Source organism: Brachycentrus maculatus, unplaced genomic scaffold (assembly GCF_059751285.1).
Source record: "Brachycentrus maculatus isolate JH-2025_06_01 unplaced genomic scaffold, ASM5975128v1 h1tg000490l, whole genome shotgun sequence".
NCBI classification, from domain to species: domain Eukaryota; kingdom Metazoa; phylum Arthropoda; class Insecta; order Trichoptera; family Brachycentridae; genus Brachycentrus; species Brachycentrus maculatus.
This window is the reverse complement of record NW_028281237.1, coordinates 40,944-61,304: the sequence shown is the minus strand read 5'-3', so window position 1 is coordinate 61,304 and position 20,361 is coordinate 40,944. Positions and strand designations below refer to the sequence as shown.

The 20,361-nt window shown below is 29.6% G+C and overlaps 1 protein-coding gene across 1 annotated transcript in view; it reads left to right on the top strand.

Moving 5' to 3' along the window:
• Fur2 (furin-like protease 2) overlaps positions 1 to 9,844 on the top strand; it is a 192,223-nt gene extending 182,379 nt beyond the window's left edge. The window contains exons 17-18 of the mRNA XM_088272266.1: positions 1,444 to 1,679; positions 8,836 to 9,844. Coding sequence (XP_088128392.1) covers positions 1,444 to 1,679; positions 8,836 to 9,018 — 419 coding nt within the window. The 3' untranslated portion in view covers positions 9,019 to 9,844. The remainder of the gene's footprint in view (positions 1 to 1,443; positions 1,680 to 8,835) is intronic.
• Positions 9,845 to 20,361: the final 10,517 nt, after the last annotated feature.

Here is a 20,361-nt window from a genome sequence, read left to right as displayed (position 1 = left end):
ACTTAAAACTAGTCTGAGAATACATCCAAATGTGGAGGTCGTCACAAAAATTTTAAAATTTCCATTTTAAATGATTATAAGTAATTAGGAATTCTAGCTTGTAAAATTGTTACGATTTGGTACGATTTAATGATTTCATATTGGTTTAACACAGGATTGCTCACTTTTTATCGCAACTTTAATTAAGATTTTTTTAGAATACAGAAACAAAACAGATTTGCATTTAAAGGATTTTTTGTGCAATATTGGAAATGTAACTTTTTAATGAAGACCTCCACAAATATATTCATTTGAAAATGCATGTCTGCATGAATGTTTGAGTGCATCGTTAGATCTTCTTTTCTTTTTTCTTGGTACAGGCCTTTTGGCCTGTGTTTAAGAAGGATTAGCTTCCTGGGATGTTGATTCCCTGTTGTCAATCTATTTATTCTGTCAATTCATCTCTCTTATCCTGGTGTTCCTTATTCTATCTCGTAGTTCCTTTTCAGATATGCTCCTTAGAGTTGGATTAGATCGAACAAAAACCTTAGAACTATCCAGCCAAATTCCAAGTCGTAAACTCTGGGATACTCAGGGTTCCATCTTCTTTCATAAAAAGGGAAAAATTATACACCTTTCATATCAAGTAGAGATACTTTTCAATTATAAGCTTTGTGTTAAGTAACAAGTAAAATAAAATAAAAATAAAGTGTGGACAAGGCATTAGCCAAGACGTCTGTGGTTTCCGTTGGCGTGACAAATATACATTCTTCCTCTTGAATAAAATAATTTGAAATCCCACTACCGAGATCGCCTAAGCCGTGCAAGTGATCGATCAAGCCAGCCAAATGCCAGTTCGTGAGCCCTGGGATGCTCAGACTTCCATCTTCTTTCATAAGAAATAGAAGAATGATACATGTTTCATATCATTTTGAGACAGACACCTTTTAAAATAACAAAAATTGTTGATAACTAAAGTCGACCTGGTTTTAGGAGAGAGCCAATTATCATTTCAATTTTTAATTGAATTGAATTGAATTTATTCAATACTAATTTATACATACATTACAAAGTAATATTTAAAGATTTCACATAAAAATAAAAATAAAACATAAATAAGAAAGTAAGCAAGACTCTTGTTAAATATGTAGAAGAATCCAACTTTGGAATACCCCCTCAGACATTTAGAAAAGATCAACATCTAGCGTAATATTGTTCAGCATAGCGGTAGCTCTTCCTATAGGCATTACCATCGGCAGGTTGGTCCTGTATAAGTAATGGGAAACAATCTATGCCTACGCTGTCTTAGGTAACTATCGGGAACATACAGTCCAACGCTCCGGATAATTTCAGAATTATCGATCATACCTCGCAACAATTGATAAAAATGCGTAACCAAAGGAAAAGAAGAAGGGCACAATTGCCTTTATTAAAAAGTGGATGAACAGATTTCGACTTTTTCAGGGGGATGCCAAAATTCATCCCCGGCCGGCAAGCGGCGGATAGCTGTTTCGGCGGAGCGCGCAGAGGCCTTCCACGTTCTGGGGTCGGCCGAGATGCCGCTGGACGGCGCGGCCATGCCGCCGATGCCCGGAGCCAGCTCGGCTCCGGGCGCCAGCCTGACGGCCATCACCGGCCTCGCGGTGGCCGCGTGCCTCTGCGTGGTCATGGCCTTCGTGATCATCTTCCTTGTGCTGCAGGTTGGTACCATATTTTCGCTAAACAGTTGATACAACATTTTTGTCCTCTTGGACTTCTATAGTAACCATTGATACTACTTTTACTTTACTTCAGCTTTCTTCTTGTGTCCAGTATTGAACAATGTCCTCCCTCTTGGACTTCCACAGTAACTATTGTTACTACTTTTTCTTTACTTCAGCCTTCTTCTTGTATCCAGTATTGAACAAAGGCCTCCCTCTTGGACTTCCACAGTAACCATTGTTACCACATTTACTTTACTTCAGCCTTCTTGTGTCCAGTATTGAACCTAGACCTCGCTATTGGACATCAACAGTTATCTGTTTAACGCGATTCTCTTCTTGTGCAGGCCCACCACTTTTTAACCCAGCCGGCTCAAACAAGGGGATCGAAATCCTCCATATATGAATTTTATTTCGATAGCTTTAGTATTATAATGGCTACTTACTTCAATTTTTTAATCTCAAAAATAGTATGAATGAAAATTTTCCTTTAATTCCCTTTATTTCGCAAATTTTTATTTATATCATTTCAAATACTCAAATTTATCATTTTTTTGCTGTTGATAGAAAGTACAATAAGTCGGTGCCGCAAATTCTACGTGCTTATATATATAAGGACGTTATTTTTTGTTTGCTAGCGACACGTTATTTCATTCACATGTGATATTACCACAAGGAGAGAATAAGATAATTGAATTTCTCCGATTTCGTTTGATCTGGTCTACAGAAGCCAGTATGCTTACCAGCCTCCTACGTCGCCCACAAGGGGATGAAATTGTCCAGTTTTGGAACCTGTGGAATGAATTAACTAATTCAAGCGCGGTTTTCAATAGATCTTTCCCATTAGAATGGCAACAAGCTCGTTCGTCGTTTGTAATATCTCATTTCATTTTAAACATTTAATTAAAAATGCCATCAAGTGGAAACGATAAGATGTTATCATAATCAATAGTTTTCTCTTACGAATACAGACACTATTACAACATTCCAGAGATTCCTAAACTTTTGCTTTTATTAGTTTTTTTATAATATTTATTAGTTGCCTTAGAAAATTCTCTTTGCCTATTATGTACAAGAATTTATAGCATATTTATGTCTTAAAATGATAGTGAATATACTTCATAAAAATGATAAAATGAATAATGTTAATCCATAAAAACAATAAGTTAGACACAATGGATTCAATATATTATATCAATCAAGATTTGTCACTTAGCTCATTTATTTGTCTGATTTGTCTTGTCATATTTTCTAAATAAGACACCACTGAATCCGATAGATCATTATGTCCTTGCCTCATCGATTTCGTCAACTGAAAACCCTCTTTTGCACATTCTGTTTCCAATTTAAGTCTATATTTTTTCAAAAATTAAACATGTCCACACTAAACGGAGATATATTCACAAGTGGAGTGTTGGTTAGTTAAAAAGTTATATTTTTTGCGAATAGAAACGATAATATCCAATTTATATGTGATTAAATTTTCATACGTAAATACAATGGCGGAATTATTATAAGAAGCAAGTTGAAGTATTTATCATTCACGATAGTGACATTAAACCCTTTTCACACGCAACGCGATACCGTTTGGCGAAATGACTGCCGCAAGTTTGAAGTGTCACGTGTCATTTATCATTATCTCACCTGTCATTTTAATACGCAGCTTTGGATATTAATGTCGCGTCAGGGCGTATCTCGACTTGGACTATTTTCATGTGTTTATGACGGAGATTCCCGTCAATTTGTTGTTACCCAACATTAAGGGTTCACATAGATAATTATTATGTATCTTCCTTAAACCCTTCACTCGGAACTAGTTTGGAAATACCCTAACTAATAAAAATAGGAATCATGTGCTGAAATTATTCTATGAAAAAAAAGGCTTTGTTTTATGGGGATACTTGAAATAACAGATCTCATTCAGCGTTCGGCAACGCTAGAAGCCGCATGTCATTTCACACCAAATTTTTTTGAACATATTTTGGTTTTTTTTTGTTGTTTTTTACAAGTTAAATTGAAAAAAAGATTAAATCCTTACCTTTCAAAATTTTTTTTTCAAAACCAATTTTTTTTAAAGAAAAAGTTATTTTCCTAAACTAAAACTATGTTTTAAGATAAAAAAAAAAAAAAAAAAACGATTACGTCAATTGTTACCTGGCTTCAAAGAAAGTAAAGTTGGTATTTAACGTATGTAGGGCCTTAAGATATGAAGTTTATTTTTATTTAAATAAATACTGACATCATCAGACTCCTCCAGAGTCATAATGTCATTAGCGATGTAATCCAATCACTGCTCTGGTCAAATAAAATAAACGTGAAAAATAATTGTTTTATTATATAAACTGCAGTTTTGCCAAGAAATGTCAGCACGAAAATTAACACAAAATTATTTTTCTTGAGGTTTTAATCAGTTAAAAAAAATGGTTCTTTTTAATCAATCATTCGATTTTTAAGTGATTTTTGGTCGATTGTTCAATATTAAAAGAGTGTAGGTAATTAAAAGTGTAATCTTAGGGGCGCTTTGCAAACCGAATGATTCATCGTTTGTATTTAAAAACGAACTTGTTTAACGTATTATCAAACTTAACATCACACCGCTTTTTCACGGGGGTAGGCAGAGATAATAGAATGCCATACCACCCTGTCTCTACAAACGTTCCTCGCACCTCCATGCATCTCCTCATACATACCCGCTGATTATTTCGACTACTCAGCTGGCTGCTTTGAAGTATTTGAGATACCTGATCATACCATGTTTTTCTAGATCTTTTTCTGCTCCTTTTTACAACTACATTTGCCTCAAAAATTTGTTTTACATTCATTTCCTTACTCATTCGTTCTACATGTCCAAACCATCTCAACACAACTTTATTAATTTCATCGATATTGCTCATCTCATTTTTCCTTTATTTCACCATTTGAACATCTATCATACATCGTTTTATCCCACATCCGTCTGAGGGATCGTATTTTTACTCATCAACTTGATTAGTCAAAATATGATCACAAACATAAAAATCATTTTGGCCCGTGCTGTTTTTTATCTTTTATAATTTTTTTATGTTTGTTTTTAGTTAAGAGAATTTTGACGTTTACTTGTTTACGTCTTGATGTTTACGATATTTGTTTATAATTATACGTTTACGTTTGATCCTCGCCTCAGTTCACTTAGCAGTTAAATGAGATGGCAGTATCAGACCTAATTTCTACGGTTCAATCAATCATATATCCTAATAACCTTCGATGCTATTCGCTTTGATTTCTGATGTGGGTAGACGTATCCCAAGACACAATGTTCAACTGTTTATTATCGGGGGTGTGATTATGATACTCCTATGACAAACACGTGTTTCAAAACTGTATACTAGCATATCGCTCACTCCTTTCAACAACGTCATATATCAAAAAAACTTGATTTTTCAGGAGATAGTTTTTAAAGTTTAAGAATATAATGAAATAGATTAAAAATAAATATCAAGCCACTTATTGAACATTGAAATTTGCAACAGATCTTTTTAGGTAAAACCTAGATGTTTTTTCTTCATTCGAAAAATATTTATTATGTTTAGCATATCGCTCACTCCTTTCAACAACGTCATATATCAAAAAAACTTGATTTTTCAGGAGATCGTTTTTAACGTTTAAGAATATAATGAAATATATTAAAAATAAATATCAAGCCACTTTTTGAACTTTTAACTGTGCAACAGACCTTTTTAGGTAAAACCTGAATGTTTTTTCTCCATTCGAAAAATATTTTTTATGTTTAAAAAAAATATTAAACAATATCTTTCATCAAAATGCAAAAACACCACTTTCTGCCCTGTAGCGGGCAAATATTAAGTTAGAAATATGCCGCTTTTGCTGGGCATTCCATAACTAAAAATTGACGATTTTTAACATATGACGTTGTTGAAAGGAGTGAACGATATCTTGTATTAACTACTGATTACCTAACGTACACATTGAAATTGGGTGTAGAACGACGTCACAGTGGTCTCGTAATGAAGCAATATTAATCAAAGAACGATTGGTGTTGTATTACGTAACAAATAAATTATTCACATTTATTAATGTATTTTCATTGTTATTTAAATGTCAGTAATGTAACTTATCAAACGATTGAATGTACAATCAATTTTTAATATTGGTTATTTTTTTTTTTAAATTGAAGTTATATTAATTGTAGAACGATTGAAAGTTGTACTATGTAACAAATAAATAGTCCTGTTTTTTAATGAGTTCTCAATGTTAAATGAAAGCAATATTTTCTTACGAACGATTGAGTTTTGAATAACGTAATAAATAAATAAGTAATGATGGTAAGCGAATTCGCATTATTTGATTTTTACATATAAGATCAGATATTAGTACTTTAATAGACTTGAACATTTGAAAATTTAATTATTCAAATTGGTATTTTTTTATTATATAAAAACTATAAGCAAATATTTTTTGTTTTTAAAAACATCTTTGTGTTATTGATATATATATATATATATATATATATATATATATATATATATATATATATATATATATATATATATATATATATATATATATATATATATATATATATATATATATATATATATATATATATATATATATATATATATATATATATATATATATATATATATATATATATATATATATATATATATATATATATATATATATATATATATATATATATATATATATATATATATATATATATATATATATATATATATATATATATACATATATATATATATATATATATATATATGTATGTATATATATATATATATATATATATATATATATATATATATATATATATATATATATATATATATATATATATATATATATATATATATATATATATATATATATATATATATATATATATATATATATATATATATATATATATATATATATATATATATATATATATATATATATATATATATATATATATATATATATATATATATATATATATATATATATATATATATATATATATATATATATATATATATATATATACTTTTTTTTTAGACCTAAGCGGTCCGTTATCAAAAAAATGTATGAAGTTATGGAAGAGTGAACTCAAACCCAGAGACTCTTTTTTTCAGCGGTTTTTGATATGAGTATAAAAGTAATCAATCATTTAACCTATTTGAAATTTAAACTTTGATTCCCTAGCTTAAATCACGAATATAAAAAAAACGTTTTGGAGAAAATGCAGTCTATTTTTAATAGTTCGTTAAAAATGCTTTCAGATTTTGCTCCTAAAAATATCTAGCACAATTTTTATTCTTGTTAAGAAAGCACGTTTCGAGTGTTTTCTCCACGTCTTTGTAGTTTTCTAAGCGTGGTCTATTACGAAGTGTTCTTTTCCAGGCGTGAGCAAATATTTTTTGATGGTCCAATCAATCAAGTTGTATTTATTTTCCTTCCACCCTATTATTATCAATCACAAATCGTAGATTTTTTGAGATACACAAATATTAAATTTTCCGTCCATCAATCTTATCATGCCACTTTATTCTTATTTATTACGTTTTTTCTTATCTATTTACCTGTCCACATTGAAGAACGTTGATTTATTTATCATTAGATAATGTTATAATATGAAGATCAAAGAAATTTATTTAATAAATGCGAAATCTATCATGGTAGAGGTTTGAGAACCCTTACATATGTATCATTAGAGAATCGTCTTTGATTGCAATTTTTGTTTTAAAAAAAATGTGAAATATTTTAATTCAAAGCTCGTTATTTATTAACCCCCAAATGGTCGTAATAAATATTTTTATTGCATCAGGGTTTCTTAATTTTTTTCCGCAGTGGAACCCTTAATGAATTTGGGTTTTCAAACAGAACTTGGGTAAAATTTTATTTTTATGTTGGGTTATTTCTATTTTTTGTTTTGTTCTATCGATACTTTGGATTCAACATAAAATCATTCTAAGATTTTTTCACAGACAACCTTTTCAGGTTCAATGAAACACTGGGAAATCTGGCATTGGCTAATTTTTAAAAAATGTCGCTTATTTTTTGCTATATGTAATTATACTAGTATGAACTATTATCTTACTCATGCTCAAATATGTTTCAAATTGACTATTTTCAAACGTTTTTTTTAAATATTATTATTAGATTTATCAACAATACTAAATTGGGTTGTAAGCTGTAATTGCACCACAAAATAAATCCGACCTTTTCCAAGGGAGAAAATATCAACAAAAGTAAATTGTGTTAAAAAAACTAAAATAATGTTAACAGAAAAAATAACAAATACATTTAAATTTTGTACTATTTTTCTCATTATTAAAAATAGGTACCGAATTGCGGTAGAGTGGGTTCGAATCCAGAAACTCTAACTCAAGATCCTGCGACACTAACCACGGGACCGCAAACCGACACGCAAGCTGTAATTTCAGCATAGAATAAATCCGACTCTTTCCAAGAGAGAAAATATATCATGTTGTGTACAAATTGATGCATTTATCAATATGTAATTAAAACAATATGTCCACTAATGTACATTTCTGCACAAGAAGTCTTATAAGTAAATATTAATATATTTTATATTATTTGGAGAAATAAAATTTATTTTATTTTATAATATTTTATTTTATTTATTTGGGATTTTTACAGCCACTACAAAACAATATACAACAACAACTAACAAATCTACATCCAATTTAAAAAAATCCACCGATAATGCTATTCTTATGAAAGTAATGTTGGTTGCGGTGAATGTGTGTGTGTGTGTGTGTGTGTGTGTGTGTGTGTGTGTGTGTGTGTGTGTGTGTGTGTGTGTGTTTATGTGTATAGTACCTATTCAAATTATTTTGTTTTTTGATCTACTCTGATTAAAAAATACTGATTAAAAAATACTGATGATTAAAAACCAATTAATTTCGGCAACACCTGTTGCCCTCTTCAGTGGTTTTTTTGTAACTGAAATAGGGTTTTAACCCTAAAGAGGGCAACAGGTTGTTGCTGAAACTAGTTGGTTTTTAATAAAAAAGTGAGTGGATCAAAAAAAATCATTTTATTTCTTCAAATAATATATCACAATGATCCACAAAGTTAATGCTTTAAATATTCAAAATATAATTAATGTATTACATTATCTTTTCAGAAACGATCAAAGCCTTCCACCCCCGGTAACAGAGGGGTAAGTTACGCTCGCCTGCCCTCCCAAGAGGACGGTCAGGGTGCGCTGATGCTGGAGAAGAAGACCGTCTCGGTGGCTAGCGAGGGGTCGCTGGACCCTGAGGGCTTCAGCGACGACGAAGAGACCACCCTCGTAACTAGGACATAGCGCCTTACCACTTGTATAGATAGCTAAATAATTAATATTATATACTGATTATTGTACCAATTTTTATTTTGTAATGAAATGAGGCGTTACATAGGATAAATGATTTTTATACTTAAATAAAAAGGTGCGGTCCGCGGGGACTTTTGAATGTAAATCAAGTGTAATTGTGATTTTTAATGTTGATATTTTTTTTAATCAATTGAAGAAAGCAATTTTTTTTTAATAATAAATTTTTATGACCATTCGTATGTTTTATTTTTCTTGTATTGGACGAGGTATACATTTTGAGTAAATGAGTTGTTGAGTTCCGAAATCCAATGTAGTTTTTAAGTTAAATAAATAAATTTATTTTCAATTTCAATTTTACTTTGTATATACCTACCACTATTTCTTAAAATCTATTGTGACACTTGTTTCGATGCATTTCGCATCATCTTCAAACACATATATTCAGTTTAAGGTTCATGGATGAATTAAACTATTTTCAAATCAAATCGATTAAATTAATAATAATAATAGTACTTATATCAAAACCATGTGTAACAAATTATGAGAGTCTTTGTATCCTCTATGAGGAATCATACATGTCACCAATTACATACAATTCATAATTAGTATACAAGTTACAATTATAAAATATGACTTTTATGGAACGTCAGAACCCCTTACCGTCAATAAAGTGTTATATTTTATATACATGTTCATGTTTTAATTACAATAAATCATTTTAATTATTGAAACATCTAAACATAATAATTAAAATGTAACTTGATTTTAAAATCTCTATAAATATTTTACTATCATTCAATTATAATGTCTACCGGTTTCAAAGCTAACCGCTTCTTTATCAAGACTGATTAAAACTAGTGTTTATCAGTCTTGATAAAGAAGCGGTTAGCTTCGAAACCGGTAGACATTATTATTCAGTTATAATAAAATATTTATAGTGATATAAAACAAAGTTACTTTTTAATTATAAAATGGAAAATCACAAAGTTTGTGCTTCAAATATAAATTATTTCTTAACATATTTATTGTTCGAATGTTAAAATTTTTAAATCCGTATGGGATTTTGGAACTCGACCACTCAAAGGTTACTATCTCTCTACGAGAAATGATGTTTTGAAAATTAATTACATTCGATACATTTTGTTTGTTTGTATGGTAATTTGACCCACTGGTATTTAATAGATTTATATTATCCACTGACACTTCGTGACACTGACACCAGTCTGATGATGTCGGCAACGACGAAACCCGGTCGCTGGTCAAAGAAAAAAGTGGAAAAGCTAAAAATATTGGTTTTAATCTAATAATAAAATAAAAAATAAATAAATAAAAAATAAAAAAAACCACTGGTATTTTATCTCTATCTTCAAGAACGAAAAAAAATGGAAATGAATACATAAATAAACAAATAAATACACAAAATACATTGAAAACTATTCATAACACAACTTTCGTATTACCTCAGCCATTCATATAAAGCGTCTGACGTGCTTATCTACGTCGGGCGCATGCCTGATATCGGGCGTATTTTATTATATCGCTTTGTATCGTTGTGTAAACGTCACTCTCTTTATTTCCATTCCTGTATAAAGTATCGGAATGTATACCTCTCTTTCTCCTTCTACTTTATATCTTTCTTCTCTCTCATTTAACGAAAAGTGCGTGATAAACGTGACGCGTTCTTAATGTTTTACTCTCAATTGTCTAAGTATCGATTATTTAACGTTTTACTTCAAAAATGCTCAAGATTTGTCAAAAATCACACAAGTACTTGGGTTCTCTACATTTTTTTCAAAAGTTTTAATATATTGTAAGCAGAAGAGAAGATATCATATTTACCAGTGGATCAATTTGAAAAATGTACCATCAATATTTAATTAATATTTATCAAACAAACAAAAAAATATCTTTAGAGTTTACGTTCAAGTATGCAAGAACATTACGTTTTTTAAATAATTTGTAATAAATTTTTACAAATATTATTACTTATAAAAACAGCAATTAATTACAACATGACTACATTAAAAAAATCGAAGTGATCAAATTGATAAGTTAAAGTAATCTAAATATATTGTGATGCGGTGTTTTTTTTTTAAACTTTTAATGTAAATATATTATTAAATATTAGTTTTTTTCTACTATTAAATAATAGACTTACCTATTTAATCTGTGTCCATACTATGAATAATAAATAAAGAAACATTTAAACTCATATTTCATACATACATACATACTCAGAGATGTAAAACTAAAAATAGATTGTACGAATTATTACAAATAAAATATGCATATTTCAAATTTTAAAAAATTCAGTGTTTTAATTACGCTTTTCTTTTTTAAATAATATTAAAATTCCTATAGATTTTTTCAAATTTTATTATTATTGCTTTTTAAATCGAACAATTTTATGTTTTTGCTTTTATGACAAGTTTAAAAAAATATATATTTACATTTTAATTCATAATTAATATTTATTTTTACATACTGTGAAATATGCTTTAATGAAATTTAATATATTTTTTAAACAATTCATTAAAATACTCTCCTTTCTGTTATTTCGCTAATTTATTTACGTTTGAAATAAATGAATCAATAATTTTTTCAATTGTTTGTTGTACGCCAGATCAAAACAAGTCCAATTTTTTTTCATAAAAATTACATTTTTGGTATCAAATTAAATTTTATTATTTTTTTCATTGTTGACCTTTTAGTAATATGATATATATCAAATGTGTCTCTTAACTATCATAAGCTCAACTTCATAGTTGAAAAATATAAACAAAATTTTCACCAAATTTTGAGATTTTTTTTTTAATAATTCGTGTTTTTTTCTTATTAATCGCACATTTTTACCCCATTTTAGGGATGAAATATTTTTTTTTTAATGAATCTCCATGATTAAAGTTAATAATTCATGATTTTTGATAGAAAACAAATGTATGCTTTCAGATTATAAGATCTAACAAATAAAATCAATTGTTTAATGATGATAGATTTCTACCATCATCAAAAAATTGATTTTTGAAAGAAAAAGAAAAATATTAAAAATTTGGACTTGCTCCTTTGTTAAACTAAGTAGTCAATAGTTTTTTTTAATTTTTTTTTTGTTATATTTGAAAAATGATAATTATAAAATTTAACTGTTGGACTAGCTCGTCTTTTAAACAGAGGAGTCAAGGTTTTAATTTTTTTTTAATTTTCAAGTATAATACTTAGCAATTTAAATCAAATCGATATGTATCTTTAAATGTTTACTTTAATGTTTTGCTGGTGTTGTCATTTGATGTATTTAAATATTCATCCCGTGTGTCATTTTGTATATATAAATTTATTGTTGTTGAAATATAAAAGTTGACTTTGTTAATAACTAATTGACCAACATTGATTTGTATACAGAATTGTAACAGGGCATGTTTTCTCAAAGTGTAAGATATTTATAAATATATATATTTCGATGGGAAACGAGGGAATGTGAGAAAGTGTAATCTGTAAAGTTGTAATCTATTATTAATACGACAAAATAAAAAAGTACTTTTTACAATTGTTTTTCATTTAATTTTGAGCCCATTTGTTGATTTTTACATCCAATTTTATATGATTTAGACCAGAGGTCAGCAACCCGCGGGTAATTGAATTACCCAATACGACATTTTGAATTACCCACCAACATAATTTGATGAAAAATAAAAATAAATATTAATTCATTGAAAATAATAATGATCACAAAAGTTAAGTGAAATAGTAATGTTTTGTGTCGCCTGCTTTCAAAATCCACCAGATCCATGTGAGTCAATTTTACAAAAAATGCAAAATTCCCTGCGTAACATTTATGTTTCAAATATTTGTCTATCTTTACACAAAAATATTATGAAATAGAGAATTTTCCCATTTTTTTTCAGTATTAAACAAAAACATGACACAAACCGATAATGACGTCATCTTAATGTTTGACCTATCCCCGCTCTGTGATTGACCGATATGGGTCAGAAGGCAAGTTCCATGAATATAGCAGAATTTGAAATACAACGCTATTTTTAAGTATTTTTAGCAGTGTTTTCAAGTATATAAATATTTACTACTACTACTACTACTACCATCACGCCGTTTCTCCACAGGGGTAGGCAGAGAGGATGGAACACCACTCTTCTGTCCTGACATGCACTCCTCGCCTCCTTCACATCCATACATCTAGTCATACATGCCCTACGATTACGCAGACTTTTGACAGTGCCAGATTTTAGGTTCTGATTAATCTGATCGTGCCAAGTCTTCTTCGCTCGTCCTCATTCTGTCTTCCCTCTCGTTATCCATTCGCTCCACATGTCCATACCACCGTAAAGAGCTCTTCCTAATCTTTTCAATTATATCTCGTTCAGCCTTACATTCCTTTCTTATATATTCGTTTTTAATTCTGTCACACAATGATTTTCCATACATTCGTCTAAATATTTTAAACAATAAAACCCGCAATGGGCTTTTCGATAGAGTACTTATTTTAAAATCTTATAAATATGTTGAAAGTAGGTGACACATGTCGCTCACTCCTTTCAAGAACGTCATAAATCAAAAAACTTTATTTTTCAGGAGAACGTTTTTAAAGATTTAAAATATAATGCAATGTATTAAAAATAAATATTAAGCCACTTTTTGAACTTTTTACTGTGCAACAGATCTTTTTAGGTAAAACCTGAAGGTATTTTCTCCATTTGAAAAAAAAAATTAAAAATACCTTTTCTTCAAAATGGAAAAACAACATTTTCTGCCCTGTAGCGGGTAAATATTAAGTTAAAAATATGCCTTTTTTGCTGGGATATAGTACATTTTTTGGGCATTCTGAAAACATGCACAACTGAATATTGACGATTTTTGATTTATGACGTTCTTGAAAGGAGTGAGCGACATGTCTTCTTTACAACCTAATAATTTTAGGTGAATAACTAAAGGTTAACTTTTTACACTGCTATCATCGAACGTAAAATAGCAACATTCTCTGTCATTGACATTTTCCCACCAACACTCAATGGTCAGTTGTGTGGCGTCTATCAAATTTTCAAAAATTTCATTAATTGATTCGGCAGTCACATTGTGGTAAAATTCATCCATTTTTATTTTATGTATTTCTTATCAAATACCACTATTTATGAGATTGGTGTTTCGTTAGTAAAACTTAAATTGAGAATTGAAAAAATAGAATTTTGCTGAATTGAATTTGTTTACCCAACCGACTACTAATTTAGACTGAAAAAAGATTTTAAAGGAGACTTTGAACGTGATTTTAAGGAAAATAGAATAACAAGGTTATTTTACTGGTCCCAAGTAACTTCTTCATTCTTATTCGTTTTTATGTATTTTTCAACATTGGATAAAATCGTGTAAGTATTTAAGGGATTTTTTCAAGATACTATATAATCTGTTTTCTTTAGGCATATTCTAGTATGCTGCGACAACTGATCAAGTCAAAACAAATTTAAATTAACTGTCATGACTCGATACTTCGACATTTCTGAATTTGACAATCTTACTTACTCCTCAAAAATGTTTAGACAAAACTCTAATATTTAACCAAAAATAAAATACCATTTAAGTTTTCAAAATTTTTAAAAAGAAAATAATACTTTTCATTTCGAACGGAGGGCAGGACTGAAAAACTTGCGTTCACAAAATGATAAATTATTGATAATGGTGTTGAAGGCGTATATCGAAACACGTGTCAAAGATTGAATTAAATATAGTGGTATATACCAAGTAAAAGTTGTATATGGAATAAAACATCCAAAATTGAAAGTGACATTGTTCTCGTAAATGAGGCATACGTACTACACCCAATACATGAGAGGGAGACTCGGTAGTGCGTACACCCTGGTAGATACAACAAACAAATAAGGAAAAAAAATTGATGAATATGAACAATCGAGAATAAAAATGGATTCTAAATTGAAAGAAACTCAAAAAGAAGTTAGAGAACTAAAATCGAAAATAAATCAAATTGAACAAAATACGCTTGAAACAACAATTGAAGTTCAAGGAATAGCTATAAAAAAAATGAAAACCCCAAATCTGCGGTCAAGATTTTATTAAATAAACTTGACTGTAGTGATATATCAAACGACTATAACCTTATTAACATATACTCTAACCCCACCAAGAAAACGGTTACTGTCAAATTTAATACAAAGGAGGCTAAAGATAAGGTGATGAGTCAAAAAAAAATGAAGGGGAATATTTCGTCAAAAGATTTAAGCATTTCTGACTCTTTGGATAAAATTTACATCAACGAGAAATTAACGACCACCAATAAACATCTACTCTGGTTGGCAAAAACCACTAAACCCCTTGGATACAAATATGTCTGGACGAAGAACGGCAACGTCCTTATCAGGAAAACTTCAGACTCGCCCATTCTATATATTAAGGACCCCAACGATATCCCGCTTCACTGAGGACAAAACATAATTTCTCATCTACATCGGAACCCGCCACTGCGATGCAGCATCACAACCACATTCGGACAGAAATATGTGACGATCTTCAGCAACTCAGTGCATACTTACAAGGAAACAGCTTCAACATCATGAATTTCAATATAAGAGGAATAAGAAAAATTTTGATGAATTTTGTATCCTTTTAAATGCGATTAAAACTCAACAAACAATTTTAATACTCACTGAAACGCAACTGAGGGATTGTACCCCATTCTGTATTCCCGGATATTCATTTTTTTACCATCGCACGATGGTATTTCCATATTCTATAATACTCATTCTATTTCTAATATTAATATGACTGCATTAGATTCAAACTACTCAAACTCAATAAGCACAAGTTTCACTATGAATGAAAAATCATATTTAATAATTGCCATATACCGCTCTCCTTCACTAGATATAAAATCTTTTATTTCTGAATTGAAATTGATAATAGAGGAGGTTAATAAAAAAAATATTGATTTTTCTTTTATTGCTGGAGATATCAATATAAATATTTTGAATTCTATTTTAAATCCGTTAGCTAATGAGTACCTAAATCTTCTATACACAGCAGGCTATTTATCATATATAAACACCTCTACCCGGCCAAACATACTCACTAACTCATGCATTGATCATGTATTTCTAAAAACTAACCAATCCTATCTCCCAAAATCTGCTATACTCAAAATCGACTTAACTGACCACTACCCTACTTTTTACTGCCATAAAATGTTTAAGTCTAAAAACCCATCTATATCTAACGACCAACAAATAAAAAAATTTAAAATTAATTATCAAACATTAACTGATTCACTAAAATATGAAACGTGGAATTCCGTGTTTTTACAACACGATCCTAACCTTTCTCTTAACATTTTTTACGAAATATTGAATAAACAAATTGAGAACAGTAGCCAACTAATACCAATACCAAAAAGTAAACACAAAAAAATTAAACCTTGGATAACCCGTGGACTAATAATTTGTATTCAACATAGAAATAAACTATATAAAATGTATAAAAATCATGAAAGTTTTTGTTTGACTAATCACAAGCCTATTAATGAAAACAAACGTAAAGAATATATCATTTACCGTAATTTTGTAAATATTCTAATAAAAAAATGCAAGAAAGATTACTATTCAAATCAATTACTAAATTCGAACTCAGATTGTAAAAAAACATGGAATGTGATTAATGAAATTACAAATAGGAAACAAAGTGAACATATTTTACCGCAAAAGCTAGTAACTGATGATAACATTATTATTACTGATAGATAAGAAATAGCAAACAATTTCAATGATTTTTTCACCAACATTGCATCAACGCTCATAGATAATAATCCTTCCCTTAAAACACGTTTAAATGATTCTTCACATTCTTCTCGCATTCTCACACAAAGCCATCTGAATCCTAATTTTGAACTTTCTCACTTTAAGCGTATAACAGAAGCTGAAATATCAAAATATATTGACGAACTTAATATTAACACTGCTAATGGGCCAGATGAACTAAGCAGTACAACAATTAAGACTAGTAAGATATTTATAATACCACCTTTACTTTATATTTTTAATGAATGTCTCGCAAAAGGAATATTTCCTAACCAATTCAAGATATGTAATCTAGTACCAATTCACAAAGCTGGGTCCTCAAGTAAAACTGATAATTACCGACCAATTACTTTAATCTCGCAACTAGCTAAAATCCTAGAAAAATGTATTAAAAACCAAATGATATTTTTTCTGGAATCTTCAGATCTTCTATCTCATAACCAATTTGGTTTCCGATCTAGTTATAGCGCAGAAGATACAATTTACAACCTTACAAAATGCATTTACTCTAGTTTAGACTCAAATAAGAAATGCCTTACAATATTTTTAGATCTTAAAAAAGCATTTGACACAGTTAACCATGGAATTTTACTAAAAAAACTTTGTAAAATTGGTATTAAAAATGATTGTCTATTGTTTTTTGAAAATTACTTAGTAAATCGACTTCAAAGCACCAAGATTGGACCAACTATAAGTAAGGCTAACACTGTGATACACGGAGTTCCACAAGGAACAGTGCTCGGTCCTTTATTGTTTCTAATTTATATTAACAATCTTTGTAATATCGATGTACCTGGTAAACTGTTCTCCTACGCTGATGATACCGCAATAATTGTACAAGGTAAATCCTGGGAAGAGACAGCCAGCAAAGCCAACAAATGTATAACAGTAATCAAAGAGTGGCTAGATCGGAACCTCCTTTCTCTTAATTGTGAAAAAACTTTATTCATACCTTTTTACAATTCTTACTCGTCAGCCCCTTCATCGAATCTTAACATCATGTTTCATAACAAAAATTGTAACCTCGACATATGTAATAACTGTGTAAAAATGAAATCTGAAAAGTCGACAAAATATTTGGGTCTAACAATAGATTGTCAACTCAAATGGAACCAGCACATAGAAAAAATTGTGAACAGACTTAGGTATCTGACATATATTTTTAAACGTTTGGCTAGTTATGTCCATCCTAACACCAACAAAATGGTCTATCATGCACTTGTACAGTTTTCTCTTTGTTATGGAATAATTGGATGGGGGGGAGCATTCAATATTCATTTAAAGCCTTTAGGAACAGTCCAAAAACTTATTATTAAAATCATGCTTAAAAAAATTCTACTTTTCCTTCCAACCAATTATTTCAGGAAGCCGAACTTTTGGAGCTACGAGAAATCTATTGCCAACAGTGTCTAAAATATGTTTATTTGCGCCAACATTTATTTCCTAAAAATAATAATAGATCTAGCCAACGAATTAATAATTTATTAGAAATCCCTTTTTGTAAATCCAGACTTGCGCAAAGACACTCATTTTTCATAGCTCCAAAACTGTTCAACTTATTCCACAAAGACTATTTGTTAGATGTTAATTCCCTAAGTTCGTGTAAATTAAAAAATTTGCTTAGATTATTTATAAAAGAGACAGATTTAAGTTCCTTTTTCATTTAAAACATGATCGCTAGCTTTTTACTTTTTTACTTTGTCATCTTTTTTATGTTTAAGTTTTAATTAAAAATAAAATAAAATAAAAAATTGCTCACTGAGAGGCAAGTATTTTTATTTTTATTTTTTATTTTTTGTATTTAATTTAAGTTTTTTGTATTTTGTATTAACTAATTATACTTAGAAACCTATACCCTTATACCCTGTACTATGACTATTTATTTTGTATACCCACACACAGGCCATGCCTTTGTGGGATCTTTTTTTGTATTTATTTTTATTTTTTATAAATATTTTTTGTTTTTGAATTTATGTAATGCAAAAGAATTTTAAATAAAGAAAAAAAAGAAAAAAAAAACCAGCGTAAATATTAGTAAGTAATTATTTTTTATATTAATGTTGAATATATTGAAACACAAATCAAAAATTTATTATTACACATTAAATGGTATTTTCAAAGTACATAAAAGTAGAATTCGAAATAAAACATCCAAATTTGAATGTGACATTGTTCTCGCAAATGAGGGATACGTACCTACACCAAATACCTACATGACAGGGGAACTCGGTAATGCGTACACCTTGGTAGATATAAGGAAACCAGCGTTAATATTAGTTAGTTTTTATTTTTGATCATAATGTTGAAGATATTGAAACACAAATGACAGATTTATTATAACAAATTAAGTGGTATTTTCAAAGCAAAAGTAGAATATGGAATAAAACATTCAAATTTGAATGTGGAGTTGTTCTCACAAATGAGGGATACGTACACGACAGGGGGCCCGGTGGTGCGTACGACCCCGCCGGAATTTGTGTAAATCGCGTTCGCTTACATAAATTTACATCACCGTGTCGGGCATATTTCCTTCAAAACAAGAAGGTTAACGACTGGGGTTAATTTCGCCCCGCAAATTGCCGGGTATTGTTCCACGGGCCGGGACAATGGGACCCACTTAGAGGCTCGGAGTCAGTCATTCATCCCAGACACCTACGGAGTCGTCCTTTCAGTTCTACCGGAGTCGAACAATGAGAACGCTTCTTGAATAAATGTTGGACGTGTTGATGAAGTTTGATTTATAACTCTCCATCTTGACTTGTGGGAACTAGCTTTTGGATGAATTTTAATGAATTTTAACCTTTGAGACTCCTTTGTTTCGGAATATCAAATCTTGATGGTCTCCGAATACTGAACACAATGGTCGGTTTCATAAATAAACAAGAAATTTCGTTAATTATTTAGAAGAAATAAAGGCAGTAACAATCCAAAGCTAACTCTTCCCAATTGGTGACTGAGCTAAAATTTATTAGTAGTTATTAAAGTTGCTTTCTGTATCAATTCATAACGGTATTAACCTGAATGAATATTAAACCCCCAATTTACGATAAATCACTACTTAATTTCCTCTAAACCCAGATTACATTCGATGTTACTGTTTTTTTTGGTTAAAACACTGTTTTTGTATTGATTTTTTTAATATATATTTAAATATATACACATAAAAGGACACCATTCAGTTTTTTTTACTTTGATGGTCAACATGCAATGCAAATTTTATAATCTTCTTTGAAAAAAAAACATTAAAAGAACGTTTAATGACAGGAAACATAAAACGACCACATTTTAGGCTCCTATTTCTTCGCGTAAATGCTTGCATTAATTGTCTCAAAAATGATAAATAATTCACAAGACCATTAAAATAATCATCTTTACGATGACGTGCTGTTTTTCGTGTTTAATTTTCATCCCCTAATCCAAAAAAACATTTCTTTTAATAATTCACGAGGGTGTTTATGACACACCTATTAAGGAAAGTTTTTGTGAGAAAAGTTCCACCGCTGGTCTTCAGTTAAGTCGTTGAATG